Source organism: Nanorana parkeri, unplaced genomic scaffold, assembly GCF_000935625.1.
Source record: "Nanorana parkeri isolate BGI_ZX_2015 unplaced genomic scaffold, ASM93562v1 scaffold475, whole genome shotgun sequence".
NCBI lineage: Eukaryota > Metazoa > Chordata > Amphibia > Anura > Dicroglossidae > Nanorana > Nanorana parkeri.
In genome coordinates, this window is record NW_017306743.1 from 795,942 (window position 1) to 809,784 (window position 13,843).

General features: G+C 43.4%; 1 protein-coding gene across 1 annotated transcript in view; it reads left to right on the forward strand.

Moving 5' to 3' along the window:
* The window catches only part of OPN1LW (opsin 1 (cone pigments), long-wave-sensitive), a 16,542-nt gene extending 12,068 nt beyond the window's left edge, over positions 1-4,474 (forward strand). The window contains exons 4-6 of the mRNA XM_018560714.1: positions 1,428-1,593; positions 2,759-2,998; positions 4,358-4,474. Of these exons, the coding sequence (XP_018416216.1) occupies positions 1,428-1,593; positions 2,759-2,998; positions 4,358-4,474 (523 nt within the window). The remainder of the gene's footprint in view (positions 1-1,427; positions 1,594-2,758; positions 2,999-4,357) is intronic.
* The last annotated feature ends 9,369 nt before the right edge of the window (positions 4,475-13,843 follow it).

A 13,843-nucleotide genomic window follows, 5' to 3' on the forward strand; every position in this document is an offset into this window, starting at 1 on the left:
TGGAGAAACAGAAACACTTAGTAAGAGTCTATACCATTTTTAACTTGTCCTTTTTTCCTCTGGTTCTACCAAACCAACCGTCACTCTTAAAGGGGAATCCCAACCCCCCACTGCACTAGATGACTCTCTATGAGCCCCTACTATATACCGTCTGGGGTTCTAACTGGACCCTTTAGCACAGGAGGTAGTCAAACTCTGGCCCTCCAGCTGTGGTGGAACTACAAATCCCATAAGGCATTGCAAGATTTTCACAGCCACAGACATGACTCCCGGAGAGAGATGCATCATGGGATTTGTAGTTTCACCACAGCTGGAGGGCCGGTGTTTTGCTACCCCTGCTTTAGAGTCTTAAGTGTATGTTTCCACCAGCGATATCCGCTTTCCCTGTTTTTTTTCCTCTATGCGCTCCCAGTCACTTTTTCTATTCATTTTGACTAAGCTCAGCCCCGTCAGTTTACCATCCCGGCAATCTTGTTTCAGCATCCCCTTACTAAATTCTAGGCTATATGCCTCAGTCTTCTCTTGACTGGACCCATGCTCCCTTTCCTCAAGTCCAGTCTCTGTCAAGTAACTGAATGATCTATGGGTAACAGTCTCCCTGCGTTCACGTGCTGCCACTGTACTGGCAGGCTCCCCAATGACGCACTCAGTATCAATCTCAATACAGACTAAACTAAACCTGAGATTGTAGTCCATAACGGGAGCGAGCTTGGAGCGGTGGCTACTTTACAACACACACGGGGACCATGGGGAACAAAAGTAGCCACCCTCCAGAAGGAAGGACAGTGTCAGCACCAATTCAGAGATGATTGGAGGATCTACAGCCGAGTGATACACAAATAAGATACATTGTTGTTAATAGTTAAGATACTTGAATGCATTTTTACAATGTAACTCCTGAGATTAGTGTCACTGCAGCACAGCAGTTTCATAGTACAATATTACATATTATATCTAATCATCTAGGCAATGCAGGCATGGTTTTGGAGGCCTAAGGGCTTCAGCTGGGCTGCTGCGTGCATTGGGTAACTGTCCAACTAGTTGTGGTTGGCCTCTTCTTTCATCCTGTGGATGGACCTTTCCAAAAGTGGGATTTCTTTTTAATTCACCAATGGCTTGTTTTGAGGTGACCCAGAAGGCTTTTGTAGAGGTTATGTTTTCCAGTGAACAAGTTATTTATTTGGGTGCATGCTAAGTATAACCGTTAACACAGCACACCCTCTATATCTGTATGGTGTAAAACAATTGAAGCGGATAAGCAGTATATACGGGTAAAGACATAGACATTCGCTTGATTGGTGATCGCTCCCAGAACATTTCCCATGTATTTGAAGCTTGGAGTGACACCTTGGAGAACTTTGGAGAGTTCACACAATATTTAGAAATGGGTTCCAACTTAACTTACATCTCCTAATATTGTTCTACAGATACTGGCCCCATGGCTTGAAGACATCTTGTGGTCCAGATGTGTTCAGTGGTAGCAGTGACCCTGGAGTTCAGTCTTACATGATGGTGCTCATGATCACGTGTTGCATACTTCCTCTGGCAGTCATCGTCCTTTGTTACATACATGTTTGGTGGGCCATTAGAAAGGTGAGCAAAGCTAGTATTAGAACCATATAGCACAAATAAGTAATTACAATCATTTGGGATGTATACATGTATGTCTGTAATGGAGTAAGGGACCATGCAGTTGTTTCCTACATGGGAATAACAAGTTCCCAAAAACATTATTGTATCAAGATTTTTTGTATGACTATGAGACTTTTGCTATCCTTTGATTGGGCATATGGGGCCTGTATGCACATCTGTATCTGGATAACACTTGACAGAAAAAGTGGAACTAAAATGACATATCCAAAAATGTTAAAGCCCTCCATTGACTAAACCTAATTCTTGCAATAAATAATAATGTAGATTTCAGGGCAACTTCTAGCAGCTCAGGGCAGCGGCCATGATTACATCAATGCAAAGCCCATTGGTGCCTTGGTGATAGCAGGACATGGGGCAGTGACAGACCAGCCAGCATCAGACCTTAACAGCAGTAGCGGACCACCAATGTTCACTCTTGGAATAAGCAGTGTGGCGGGTCACATGATAGTAAACTCAGGTCAGTAGAAGACTTTGTTAGAGGGATTTTTTTTAAACATTGTAAATGGATGGGCGTGGAGTTGGGCATGGGTATATTTGCTTTAATATACTGTATATTTTAATATTGTTAGGGTGACACCCACTGGCAGGTGAGGTGAGCTGACCCAAGGCACGGAGTCCAAGCAGCAACAACTTTTCACCAGAGCTCCTAATGGTGGAGATGGGTTTCAATGTGTGCTAGTGCCAGGTCGCAGTCCTCAGGATGGCCCTGCCCACTTTAAAGGATAAGTGCACATGTAAGACCTAGGTCTAAATCGCAGCAACAATAAATAAGGCTCAACGTATCAATAGTATATGCCCATTATATCAATATATACATAAGAAATAATAGAGCTCATAAGGCGCTGTAGAGAGTTAGAAGTGAAAGTTATATCCTATAGTGCAAAATACAAATGAATGCAAGCCCCGCGGAGGGCAATGAGGGCTACCCAATCATAGGATTTAGACGTCTCAAAGCATATGACATTCCATTTTTAACATGTGCAATTCAGCAGCAAAACACAAATGTCTGTATACACAAGTTTTTAGAGTGTTTTACAATTGCAAACGTGTGCCCAGCTTTATTGGGGGGCCACAAATAAGTGATTGCAAATCTTCCATTTTCTAGGTAGCCCAGCAGCAGAAGGAGTCAGAATCCACCCAGAAGGCCGAACGTGAGGTCTCCAGGATGGTAGTTGTCATGATCATGGCTTACTGCTTTTGTTGGGGACCGTATACAATTTTTGCCTGCTTTGCTGCCGCCAACCCAAACTACAGTTTCCATCCCTTGGCTGCCTCATTACCTGCCTATTTTGCCAAGAGTGCCACCATTTACAACCCCGTTATCTACGTCTTCATGAACAGACAGGTTGGTACATCAGTGAAAATATCCATTCATCCATGTAAATAAAGCAAATGACTGCCACTAGCTATTCTGACAGATGTTCCAACCCTTTGATGGCTATAGAAGACCATGATATTCACTATCTATAGCTTTCTGTGGAAACTCACTTTACATGCTCTTTTCCACCGCTCCTTGCTCCTCTGCAGCCGGTGCTGAAATCAACTGTGTTGGCAACCGGTGACTTTATTGGGTCAAGTGAGTGCTTCCCTGTAACAATGCCATCACAGGGGACCAGATCACATGCTCCTCTGCACCCGAAAGTGCTGGTTATTTTCACTGGCTGCTAATGGCCAAGGAACTGTGAGGCACTGCAGGTAAGGTGAGCGTAAGGGGGTCCAGTATTATTATTACAGGTATTTTTAGAGCGCTGACAATTTACTCAGCACTTTGCATAGTTGCACATTCACATCAGTCCCTACCTCAACCCTCCCTAGGGTCCCCTATCTCACATGCATACATAGAGGGCCAACTTAGAGAGGAGCCAATTAACCTACCAGCATGTCTTTGGAGTGTGGGAGGAAACCGGAGTACCCGGAGGAAACCCACACAAGCACAGGGAGAACATGCAAACTCCTTGCAGATAGTGACCCCAGCCTGGATTCGAATCGGGGCGCCCCAGTGCTGCAAGGCAGAAGCGCTAACCACTACACCACTCTGCTGCCCAGTATGCCCTTTGCATGAGACCATGTTTCTTGGCCGTGTGTGGGCAAAGCTGCCCAAAGGATCTTCACATCCCAGACACCCGGAGGCGATAGGAAAATTATCCAATTACAAATTTTTAGTAGAGTGGGAATGGGTTAGAACCATTACATTGTTTAGTCTGTGCCTTCCTCTTCCATTGACACTTCCCCCATTTGTTGTCCTGGTGTCACCGAAACTGAAAGCAAAATATCCCCAAAATAGATATAAAAACTTGACAGAAATGTTAACTCTTCCAAAACAAGTTGAGTTTAGATTTTTAATAAAGTCCAATATGTCCCCCTGCACTCCTTGCAGCGTCTCCGGCCAAAATCACAATAATGGTGCTTGTAGTGATACTCACGGATGGCGCTGTGCACATCAAACAGCAAATTAATCGGAATCAGGGCAACAATGTAACACACGGTGTGTTACATTGTCGCCCTGATGAAGGGTCCCTGCCTGGCCCCGAAACGTCGGTTATAATTATTGCAACATGTATGACGATCTGTCCGATGAAATGGACTTTATCATTTGAAAATGTTTACTGAGTCCTGGCGATTCCTATTCTTTTGCTTTTAGATTTTGAATGTCTTTTCCTATCAGTGACTATTCTCATAAAAATCTTTCTATCACTTTCTCTAGTTCCGGAACTGCATCTACCAACTATTTGGCAAAAAGGTTGAAGATGGCTCAGAGCTTTCTTCTACATCCCGGACAGAAGTATCCACAGTTTCTAATTCTACTGTGTCACCTGCATAACTTCCGGAGACATCCTTCATTAAATGTCCTTTTTTTTTTCTGCACATATTGTATATATTTAATGATCAGTAACTCTCCTGTCTACACACGCATGTCCATTTTCACTACATATGGTCACTTCATACTGTGGCTATAATACTTTTTCATTATGATAAAAGTCTAGTAACTAGTCTGAATATTATCTACTAAAATATACAACAAAGGTATGATCTGGGCAGCGGGACTGCCCAAAAGTGTGACTTCTATAACTGAACAATGTTTGTTGTAATAGGAACTATTACAAGGGTTAAAGTAAACCTAACATGAGAGGAAGACATTGCTGCCATTGATGATCTCCTTCTGAAAATGTGAGCTTGTCCGGGTGCGCTGGTGAACCTTTTGGGTTGAGTGGTTTCTGAATCCCTGCCATGAAATGATGCAGTCCAGGAAAAAGCTAGAGGTCCTGCAGGCTTACACTGGGTCAGAAGGAAAGTATTACAACCAGAGGTTAGCATGAGTCGGGCAACCAGCATTTTCGAAAGAAAAGCAATACTAACCTTATTATTTTATCCCTTTAAGTCAAGTAAGCGGTTTTGTGAATGTAAATGTAGTGAAGGAGCGTGCATACAATCTAAAGATGATCTATGGAAGAGGGGGAGGGGGGTTATCTTAGATACACCCTTGACATTCTGCTGCTATATAAAACTTTACAAGTTTAACTGTAATGATATTTATGTTCTAATCATCTTTGGCCTGTCTTAGCAAGTATGTAATGTTTCCCAACTTATCACAATATGAATAGCATTTGTCTACCATGTTTGTTTTAACATATAAAGTTTAGTAAATAATAAAAAAAAAAATCCTGTTGTAACTCATCTAAACAAGAACATTACTAGTACAGTGTACAAACTTGAACAATCTCAGTAAGGTTTAGCCAAAGGCCCAACGTCTACTCCTGCACGTTCTTATCACTAGATGTGGACTGTACACTGGCCAACAGTCCCTGATTTTAAGACACAGTCCTATAGTCACTCATGGTTGAAGGCTTCATTTGAAAAAGGAGGAGGGTTGGTACAGCTACCATCCAGATTGTGAGTGGAACCTCACTGACCACCACCAATGAAGCTGGATGTTGGAAGTGTAGTTGACTACAGAAAGAAATCTCTTCAGCGTTCAGCTCAATATTCTACTGCTTCTCTTCTCGCTGTCCAGCCATAGGGTGGGGAGGGTGAGAGACATGTATGTTACTAAATATGAAGCGTTACTAAACTGCAGCAGAGCAAAAGATAGGGATGTGTTGTGTAAATCTCAAAACTGAACAGACAGAAATACAAATCCTTCACCAGGTAAACCAGCTCTTACAATGAGTGGACTTATAGAACTTTCACTCAGCCATATGCTGGGCAAATGCTATTCTCACAGCATTCCCACCACTTGTTGGAGCATAGGAAAATCCTATAATTCTAGTTAGAGGTGGGAAGGCCGTGCAAATGCCCGGTGTATGGCTGGCCAGAAGTTTTATTATTCATCCCCTCAGCATTTCATCTGTGAGTTAGTCTTCAGGATTGAATTTGTAATGGGAAATCCCATTGTTTTATCATCACAAGCCTTCTTTAAAGCAAGGTGTCAAAGGGGTGGGGTGGGGTGGGAGTTTTCGGTGCAGGTGTAAGCTTTGGATATGTCCTAGATCAGGGGTCCTCAAACTTTTTAAACAGGGGCCCACACACATTGTTGAAGGTCAAATCATAGTTTGAAAAACAGGGGGCGTGGCTGCAGTGCCATTGATTTCAATGCACCGTCTCGGCTTCCTGATTGGTTAGGAAGCCAGGCTGCCTACCAACAAGTGAAGTTTGCTTCTTAGCCAATCAGGAAGCCAGGTGGCACGTCAGAACCCGCTTCCCGATTGGCTAGTAAGCTGGTTTCACTTGTTGCTAGGCAGCTTGGCTTCCTGACCAATCAGAAGGCCGGGAGGCAGTTCTTTACATGCCACCCGGCTTCCTGATTGGTTAGAAAGCCAGGCTGCTAAGGAACACGTGAAGTCAGCTTCCTAGCCAATCAGGAAGCGGGTCATAACCCACCGCCCGGCTTCCTGATTGGAAAGGCTCCATGCCTATATGTTGGTGGGCAGGCCATGCCACGTTCCCAGAAGAACTACTGAAGTGTATGTAAATCCTAACATGTAACTTCTCTCATTTGATTCCTTTTGTTGTACAGCGAAAATACATCGCTTCCCTGTGTTCTGTGCATTCTGCAGTGTTATCAGCCCAATCGGGAGAGATGGTGGTGTTCTGCAGCACAGTCACCCTAAGCCAGGAAGTGTGTTACTGTCAGGATCACCAAGTAGAAATAAAAGTGAGAGCCTGAAATTGTACATTTTCTGACGAAGGGTCCAGTTCTTGCTCATTCTTGTTTGCTGCACAATTTTAACATGTAGAAGGTTTTCAGATCTACAATTCTGACTTCTGTTATCACTGCTGCATCGCTTACTGCTTAATACAAAGAGAACAACCCACAACCAGGCCCATTCCCAGCACTGAGAAATATTCCATTTTCTGATGTCTCTCATGTCACAGTAGGAACAATGAGCCTCTGATGGAAGTACTGTGTTTATTGGCCATAACAAACAATGAGATCATCTCATTCAATTCTTTCCTATCCACTAAGCAGCAATAGTAGCAGTGGTTAGCAGACTTGCCTTCTAACACATTGACTCCCTGTACCAATTATGTAAGGCCAGGGGGTTCCTACACTTGTCCTGCTCTTAGGATGGTGTGTCCTATTAAAGCTCTAGTTTTGCCCCACAGCCCCAATACTTACTGGTTGACTATTCAGTTACCAACTGCATTAGGACCTTAATCTGCATTTCTATAAGCTTGAATGTGTTAAAGAAAAGATTGTAAGCTCTTCTAACAGAAAAGAACGATGTACATGGGCCCGTTTCCACATCAGCATTCACTGTAAACCCCTAAGAAATATAATTAAAGCTTTGACAAGGTAAAATGAATAAAACAAAACCATCTTTCTTTTATTATTATTATTCAGACTCAAAAAGACCATCAGCTCAGGTCCAATGGGTTCAGAATGCTGAGGACCCTTCTTTCTAGTGCATAACTACACATATGCTGGAAGCTTATGGGCCTTGTTCACTTGGAGCAGGTTTTGGATTGCCATACAAGTCTATGGAAGTGAAAACCCTGAATAGAGCAGATTGAACACAGATCAGGAGGAGGGCAAATGCACCAAACTCTGAATGATCTAAGGCTGGGCACACACCTTACAACCATCGCAAGACTTTTGTCTTCCAATGGTTGTAAGTTAATTTTAAAAAAAAACGTACGATCTGCCCATCTTGGACAGGCAGATCGTAACTTGCGGGCTTCCGATGATCGCAATGCCAAACGGGCAGTGTGCGACTGGCCCGTTCCGGCTTTTATCTTACGAACATGCTACACACCCACCAAAAATCGTACGATAAAGGTGCCCACAACCCTTGCAATAATTGTACGATAAACGCAGGAAATCCCACAATCGTAAGGTGTGGAAGCTGTGCGACCTCTACTACTGTAAGGTCGCACGACTTTTATCTTACGAACACGTTCGAAAACGCGCTGAGAGCTGTACAATGTTCAGCGGGTGTGTAGCATGTTCGTAAGATAAAAGCCGGACGGGCCGGTGTGCGCTTGCCCGATCGGCATTGCAGTCATCGGAAGCCCGCCCCTCAGCGGTCATCGTAAGTACGATCTGCCTGTCCAAGATAGGCAGATCGTACATTTTTTTAATTACCTTACAAAAGTCTTGTGATGGTTGTAAGGTGTGTGTGCCCAGCCTTAGAGGCATCTCAGGCTAATGCAATGGACACAGGCCCAATCTCTCAATTTTCTAAGACAAGCCGGTGGTATTCATTTAGTGCAGATGCTTTTTTTTTTTATAAGAGAGCCAGAATATCTGAATGATTTGGAAACAGCCACTGAGAGTCTGCACACTATACTCTTCTGGGCTAATTGGGGAGCTACAGGGATCACAAGAATGTCCTCCACTAAACCCTGCAGAGCAAACAAGGAAGGATCCTCAAGGGAGGAAAGGTGTAGATCAAGAAGAAATGATCCAACGCAGTCACCAGAGCACCCACGGCAAAAGGATGCTCTGTGGACTTGGAGGTTGCTAAATCCTCCTTAAAGAGACAGGAGGGGTAGGGTATGCCCGTCGGGTCAACAGAAGCTTCAGAGCTGATGGCTCAGCAAGCTGTTTTGCCCCAGTCCTTTTCGTGTCCTCCATGATGGCAAGGGGCTCCATAAACACACTCTGAGGCAACAAAATCTTCCTTGGTAAGGCAAGAAGAATGGTGTTTACCTGAGCAGCAAAGGAGGGCAGCGAGCCTGAAGGCAGGCTAACAAAATGGGGCAGAGTCCAAGGGGAAAACCCTGTGTTGCCTCCCCACTCTCAGTGGTAGCGGTAACAGATTTTTTTTTTTTTTAATGTGCAAATCTGTCTTTTAACATGTGCCCGTTTTCTTCAGAGCTTGCTCTATTTTTTCATCTGCCCTTGTTCTGGGCTGTCTGAAACTGGAGCATCACCTAAGAAAACACTCACAACTTAAGAAGTCCCCATGACCACTTCTTCAAGGTACGACAGTGGAGCTTTTTGCCTGAAGTTAGAAGTCTTCTTTCCTGGAGTCTATTAAACCTCATTTATCAACATTACAGTAGCTTCATAAATCTGCAGCAAATATTTTACGTGCAAGTACAAACACTCGCAACTGCTTTGATAAATTCCCCCCATGGTGTTCCTATAAAATAAAGTAGATTTTAGTAGGTGCCCCATGACAAGAGGAAATAGGGAGTCCCATAAATGTTAATCACCTGTAACAAGGAGATCTGCACCCCTTTACATAACAGCCACCGGTTTGAAGCCTGTCTGCCCTACAGGAGTGCGCTTTATCTTTTGTGTTTTTTTATTTTCCATAAATGTTAATGGCAACTCTACACTCATGTCCAGCCAGGGTAGATACTACCACCCACTGATACCTCTCCCTAAACACAGCTTGGCCAGAGCTCCCTCTGAAGACTCAATCTCCGCATCTTACTTGCGTCTTTTACTCAGTTGTAGTGATGGCAGCGCCCCAGCAAACTGGCAGCGACATAGGCAGGTGGCTGTTTATAGCAAAGGCCAATGAGTCAAGTCTGCTAAAAGTACATTTCACACTGCTTAAATGAATGCTGCAAATGCCAGAAGCGCCATCCCAGGTCTGAATGCAGTCTGCCATGCGCTAAGGTGTGTGAGGTCACATTCTGGAGTGGAGGGACAGACGCAGACAAGCGTCGCTTTTCATAACCTCAAAGTTTACCTAACCAAGACTACAAAAGTAATACAGTGCAGCTTAGCAGTCATTAGATGGAGTGGCTTTTTTTTTCACCTGGTGATCCTGTTGGTCACATACTCCCCCCAGTCTATGGTGATGCCCACTTACTGCCCTCTATATAGGGGCAGCAAAGTCACCCTAGGAAAGAAAGCATATGGGGGGCGGGGGGGAAATGGCCGGTAGTACACAGAGCATTTCATAAAAGCACACTATTTGATATTTTGGTGCAGAAGTTGCAGAGAATACAGGCAGTTAATAAGAGCTCACTGGATTTCTGGTAAGGATAAAGGTGCCCATACACCGTACGACCATCGCAAGACTTTTGTCTTGCGATGGTCGTATGCTTCTTGAAAGCCCGTACGATCTGCCCACCTTGGACGGGCAGATCGTACTTGCGATCATCGAAAGCCAATGCAGCCAATGCAGAACGGGCAGTGTGCGCATGCGCACACCGGCCCGTTCCGCAGCTATCGGGCGAGCAGGCTAGAAACCCTCCGAGAATCGTACGATTCTCGGCGGGTTTTCGAACATGTTGGCTCGACAAAAGACGTGCGACCGTACAGTAGAAACGGTCGCACGTCTTAGTTCACACTGCTCGATTCTCGTACGATCGCGGGATTTCGCCCGATTCTCGTACGAGAATCGAGCAGTATATGGGCACCTTAACGCACCGAAAAAAATAACAAAAACCTATCATGTGGTATAATTAAAAGACAAAAAACGGGGCAAACAGGAAACGCTCATGGTTAGGATTTACATTCACTTTAACCCCTTCATGACTGAACTCGTTTTCAGTTTCTGTTCATAAATGACTGACGCACTTTTTAAATTTTTTGCTGTGTGATTCTTCCACGTCAGTAATATACTTTCTTACTAAATGTACCCACACATATTATATATTGTTTTTTAGAGGACAGATAGGGCTATATAATTACAGGTGAAACTCGAATAATTAGAATATCGTGCAAAAGTAATTGCAGTAAGCATGCTTGTACTTTTCAGAGGTCCGATATTGTTCTATGTACAATCCGTGTTTTATTGATTGCATGTAATAATCTACTTTTTTGAGGTTGTGGATTTGGGGTTCTTGGGGTTTTCATGAGCTGTAAGCCATAATCATCACAATTATGACAAATCACGGCTTGAACTATCTTGCTTTGCATGTAATGAGTTTATCTCATATATTAGTTTCACCTTTAAGTTGCATTAGTGAAATAAATGAACTTTGCACGATATTCTAATTATTCGAGTTTCACCTGTATATCGAACATGTGTACCCAACCCCTCACTTAGTTCGAATTAAATATAAAACAAATTAGGAAAAAACTTAAAGAAAACACTTTTTTTTTAGGGCTTGTTCACATGATTTTCCGGTCCAGATCGGCAGACACATTACTATGCGTGCAGTGCGTTTAACGCGTTTTTTTTTTACCATGTTCCAGTAAAAAAAAAAAAGTGGGTCTGTCAGTATGTTAGCTGCAGTGCGTTTCCGGAAAGGACAAAATGTGACATGTAGTATTTTCTCTGTCCGGACCGGAACGTGCGCGTGAGAACTGTAGCCCATAAAACACATAGGGATACATGGGGATGCATTTTGGGTGCAGGAGCGCACAGTTCGTCCGTACACAACTCGGACGTCGTGTGAACAAGCCCTTAGAATTGTGTATAATAATTATAGTATAAAAAATATATTCATATAATTTTTATTTTGTCAGTTTATATCAGTCACTATGACTGCTTGATAAATTAACTTTTTTGATTATTAAGGTGCCCATACACCTTACAATTATCTGCAGATTTTTTGTGGTCAGATGGAAAAAGTGCAACAGATTGGCCCAGGTGGAGATTACTCCAGCCACACAGTGTAGCGTAGAAGGAGGAATCTGTTGCACCTTTTCCACCATAGAAAATCTGCAGATAAATTGTAAGGTGTATGGGCTGCTCCAAACTTAGGAAGAGCTAATAATAACCTTAGAGACTGATCCTGACAGCATGTTAGAATCAGATCTCACTAAAGGTTTCTGATGGTGCCCAGACGATCAGAATGATAAATTTCAGGCACAGGGCTATTACAATGTATCAAAAATCGGGCCAGTCTATTGCGTGGCTACTTCACTGCTATCTTCAGCTGTCAAATACCGCTATTTAGCGATCTGGTATTTGTATGTAACGGCTTCATGTAATGAATGTCTCAATGATAGTAGCAGAGTTTGGCTGTTCCTCATACAGTTTTAAGCCTTCTACACAGCTGTTTCATGCTACATATGAGATAGATGATTGGCACCTGTGTTTGGTTTAATTGATGAATCATACACCTGATTCTAAAGCTGCCCATACACCTTAAGGTGCCCATACACCTTACAATTGTCGTACGCTAATCGTATGCGATCGACTTTTCGTCCGACAAGCGTAACGTGTGAATAGAGTGCCAGACCGACAGTACTGTACAATCGTACGACTTTTGAGGGTCAAGCATGTTTGAAAACTTTGGTCGATCGTACGATGTTCGCATGGCTGGTGGCGTTTCCTTCCGTCAAAAGCCGTACGATTAACACTGGGCATACGAAAATAGTTGCGGTCAATTACCGCAAGTCGTCCAGGTGTTTTTTTTAAACTACCGCTGATTGAACCTTGAACGAAAATCATACGACGGTTCGATCGGACGATAATCGTAAGGTGTACGGGCACCTTTACAATTATCTGCAGATTTTCTGTGGTCAGATGGAAAAGGTGCAACCGATTCCTCCATCTACACTAAACTGTGTGGCTGGAGTAATCTCCACCTGGGCCAATCTGTTGCACTTTTTCCATCTGACCACAGAAAATCTGCAGATAATAGTAAGGTGTATGGGCACCTTAATCCTACAAAATCCCTGACTGAATCCAAAGGGTAGTCACACCAAATATTGATTTGATTTAGATTTTTCTTCTGTTCACTCACTTTGCATTTTGTAAATTGATAAAAAAATAATAATAAATACATATATATATATTTCTGAAAGCATTCTTACTTTACAGCATTTTTTCCACACCTGCCTAAAACATTTGCAGTAATATATAGATGTTAAAATATGCATTAAAAGGAGAAGTATGGGGTAAGTGTTTTTTCCCATAGTTCTCAAGGGTCATAGGAGGACATAAACTAGCGTCCTCCCGTGACCCAACGCTCAGTATATTGCGAGCTGTACGAGACTACCGCAGCCGGGACGGATCCCAAAATTACTGTCGAGATCCACCCAGCTGCGTGATTGCAAGCTGGCTCTGCCTGTCTAGAGGCAGAGCCAGCTGTACCCGCCCCCTCCCCCGTCCGTTCCGCAAGTCAGCGCTGGAGGATCGAAGAGGGGCGGGAATCCCTGCAGGGAGCCGTGACTGTCACAGCTCTCTGCAGGGACATGATCGAGAAGTGAGTGAGCGCCAGTATGTGTTCGCTCACTTCCCCATCTATTGAGCCGACGTGGGACAGTTTAATTGTCACACGTCGGCTCGATCATGGCTAAGCCAGCAGGCAAATCATTTTACAGAAAACGTGCAGTTACCAAAATGCCCAATGAATTTACATTAGATATCTAGAACAATATTCTGTCAAAGATTATATTCTGGCGTTTTGTTCCAAAGTGCTGTAACGAAACACTGTATGGCAAAAATACACAATGAAAGCTTTGCTCAATTACACACAAAGACACCAGAGCTGGTTGGCTTTCAAACTAAACCTTTATTTAACCACTTTCTTCATTCCTCCTGAACGGTCTAGTTGACACAAGTGCATTATTCCGTGCACAGCATTGTGAGGAGTGAGCTAGGAAAACCAGGCTGAAATAAAAACACTTTTCAGGCGGAACAAGATGTCCACCCAAAACAGCCCCCGCCCTACCTCCCTCCCTCCCGTGTTACTTGACAATCATGGTAGCCACAGCTCTCCCAGTGTTTCAAAACTTGCGCAAAAAAATTAAAAAGAATTCATCCGTTGAGTCTTTCTTCATCTTCTCAATTTTTCATTTTTTTTTTTTTAAAGAAAAAAAAAGAAATCATAA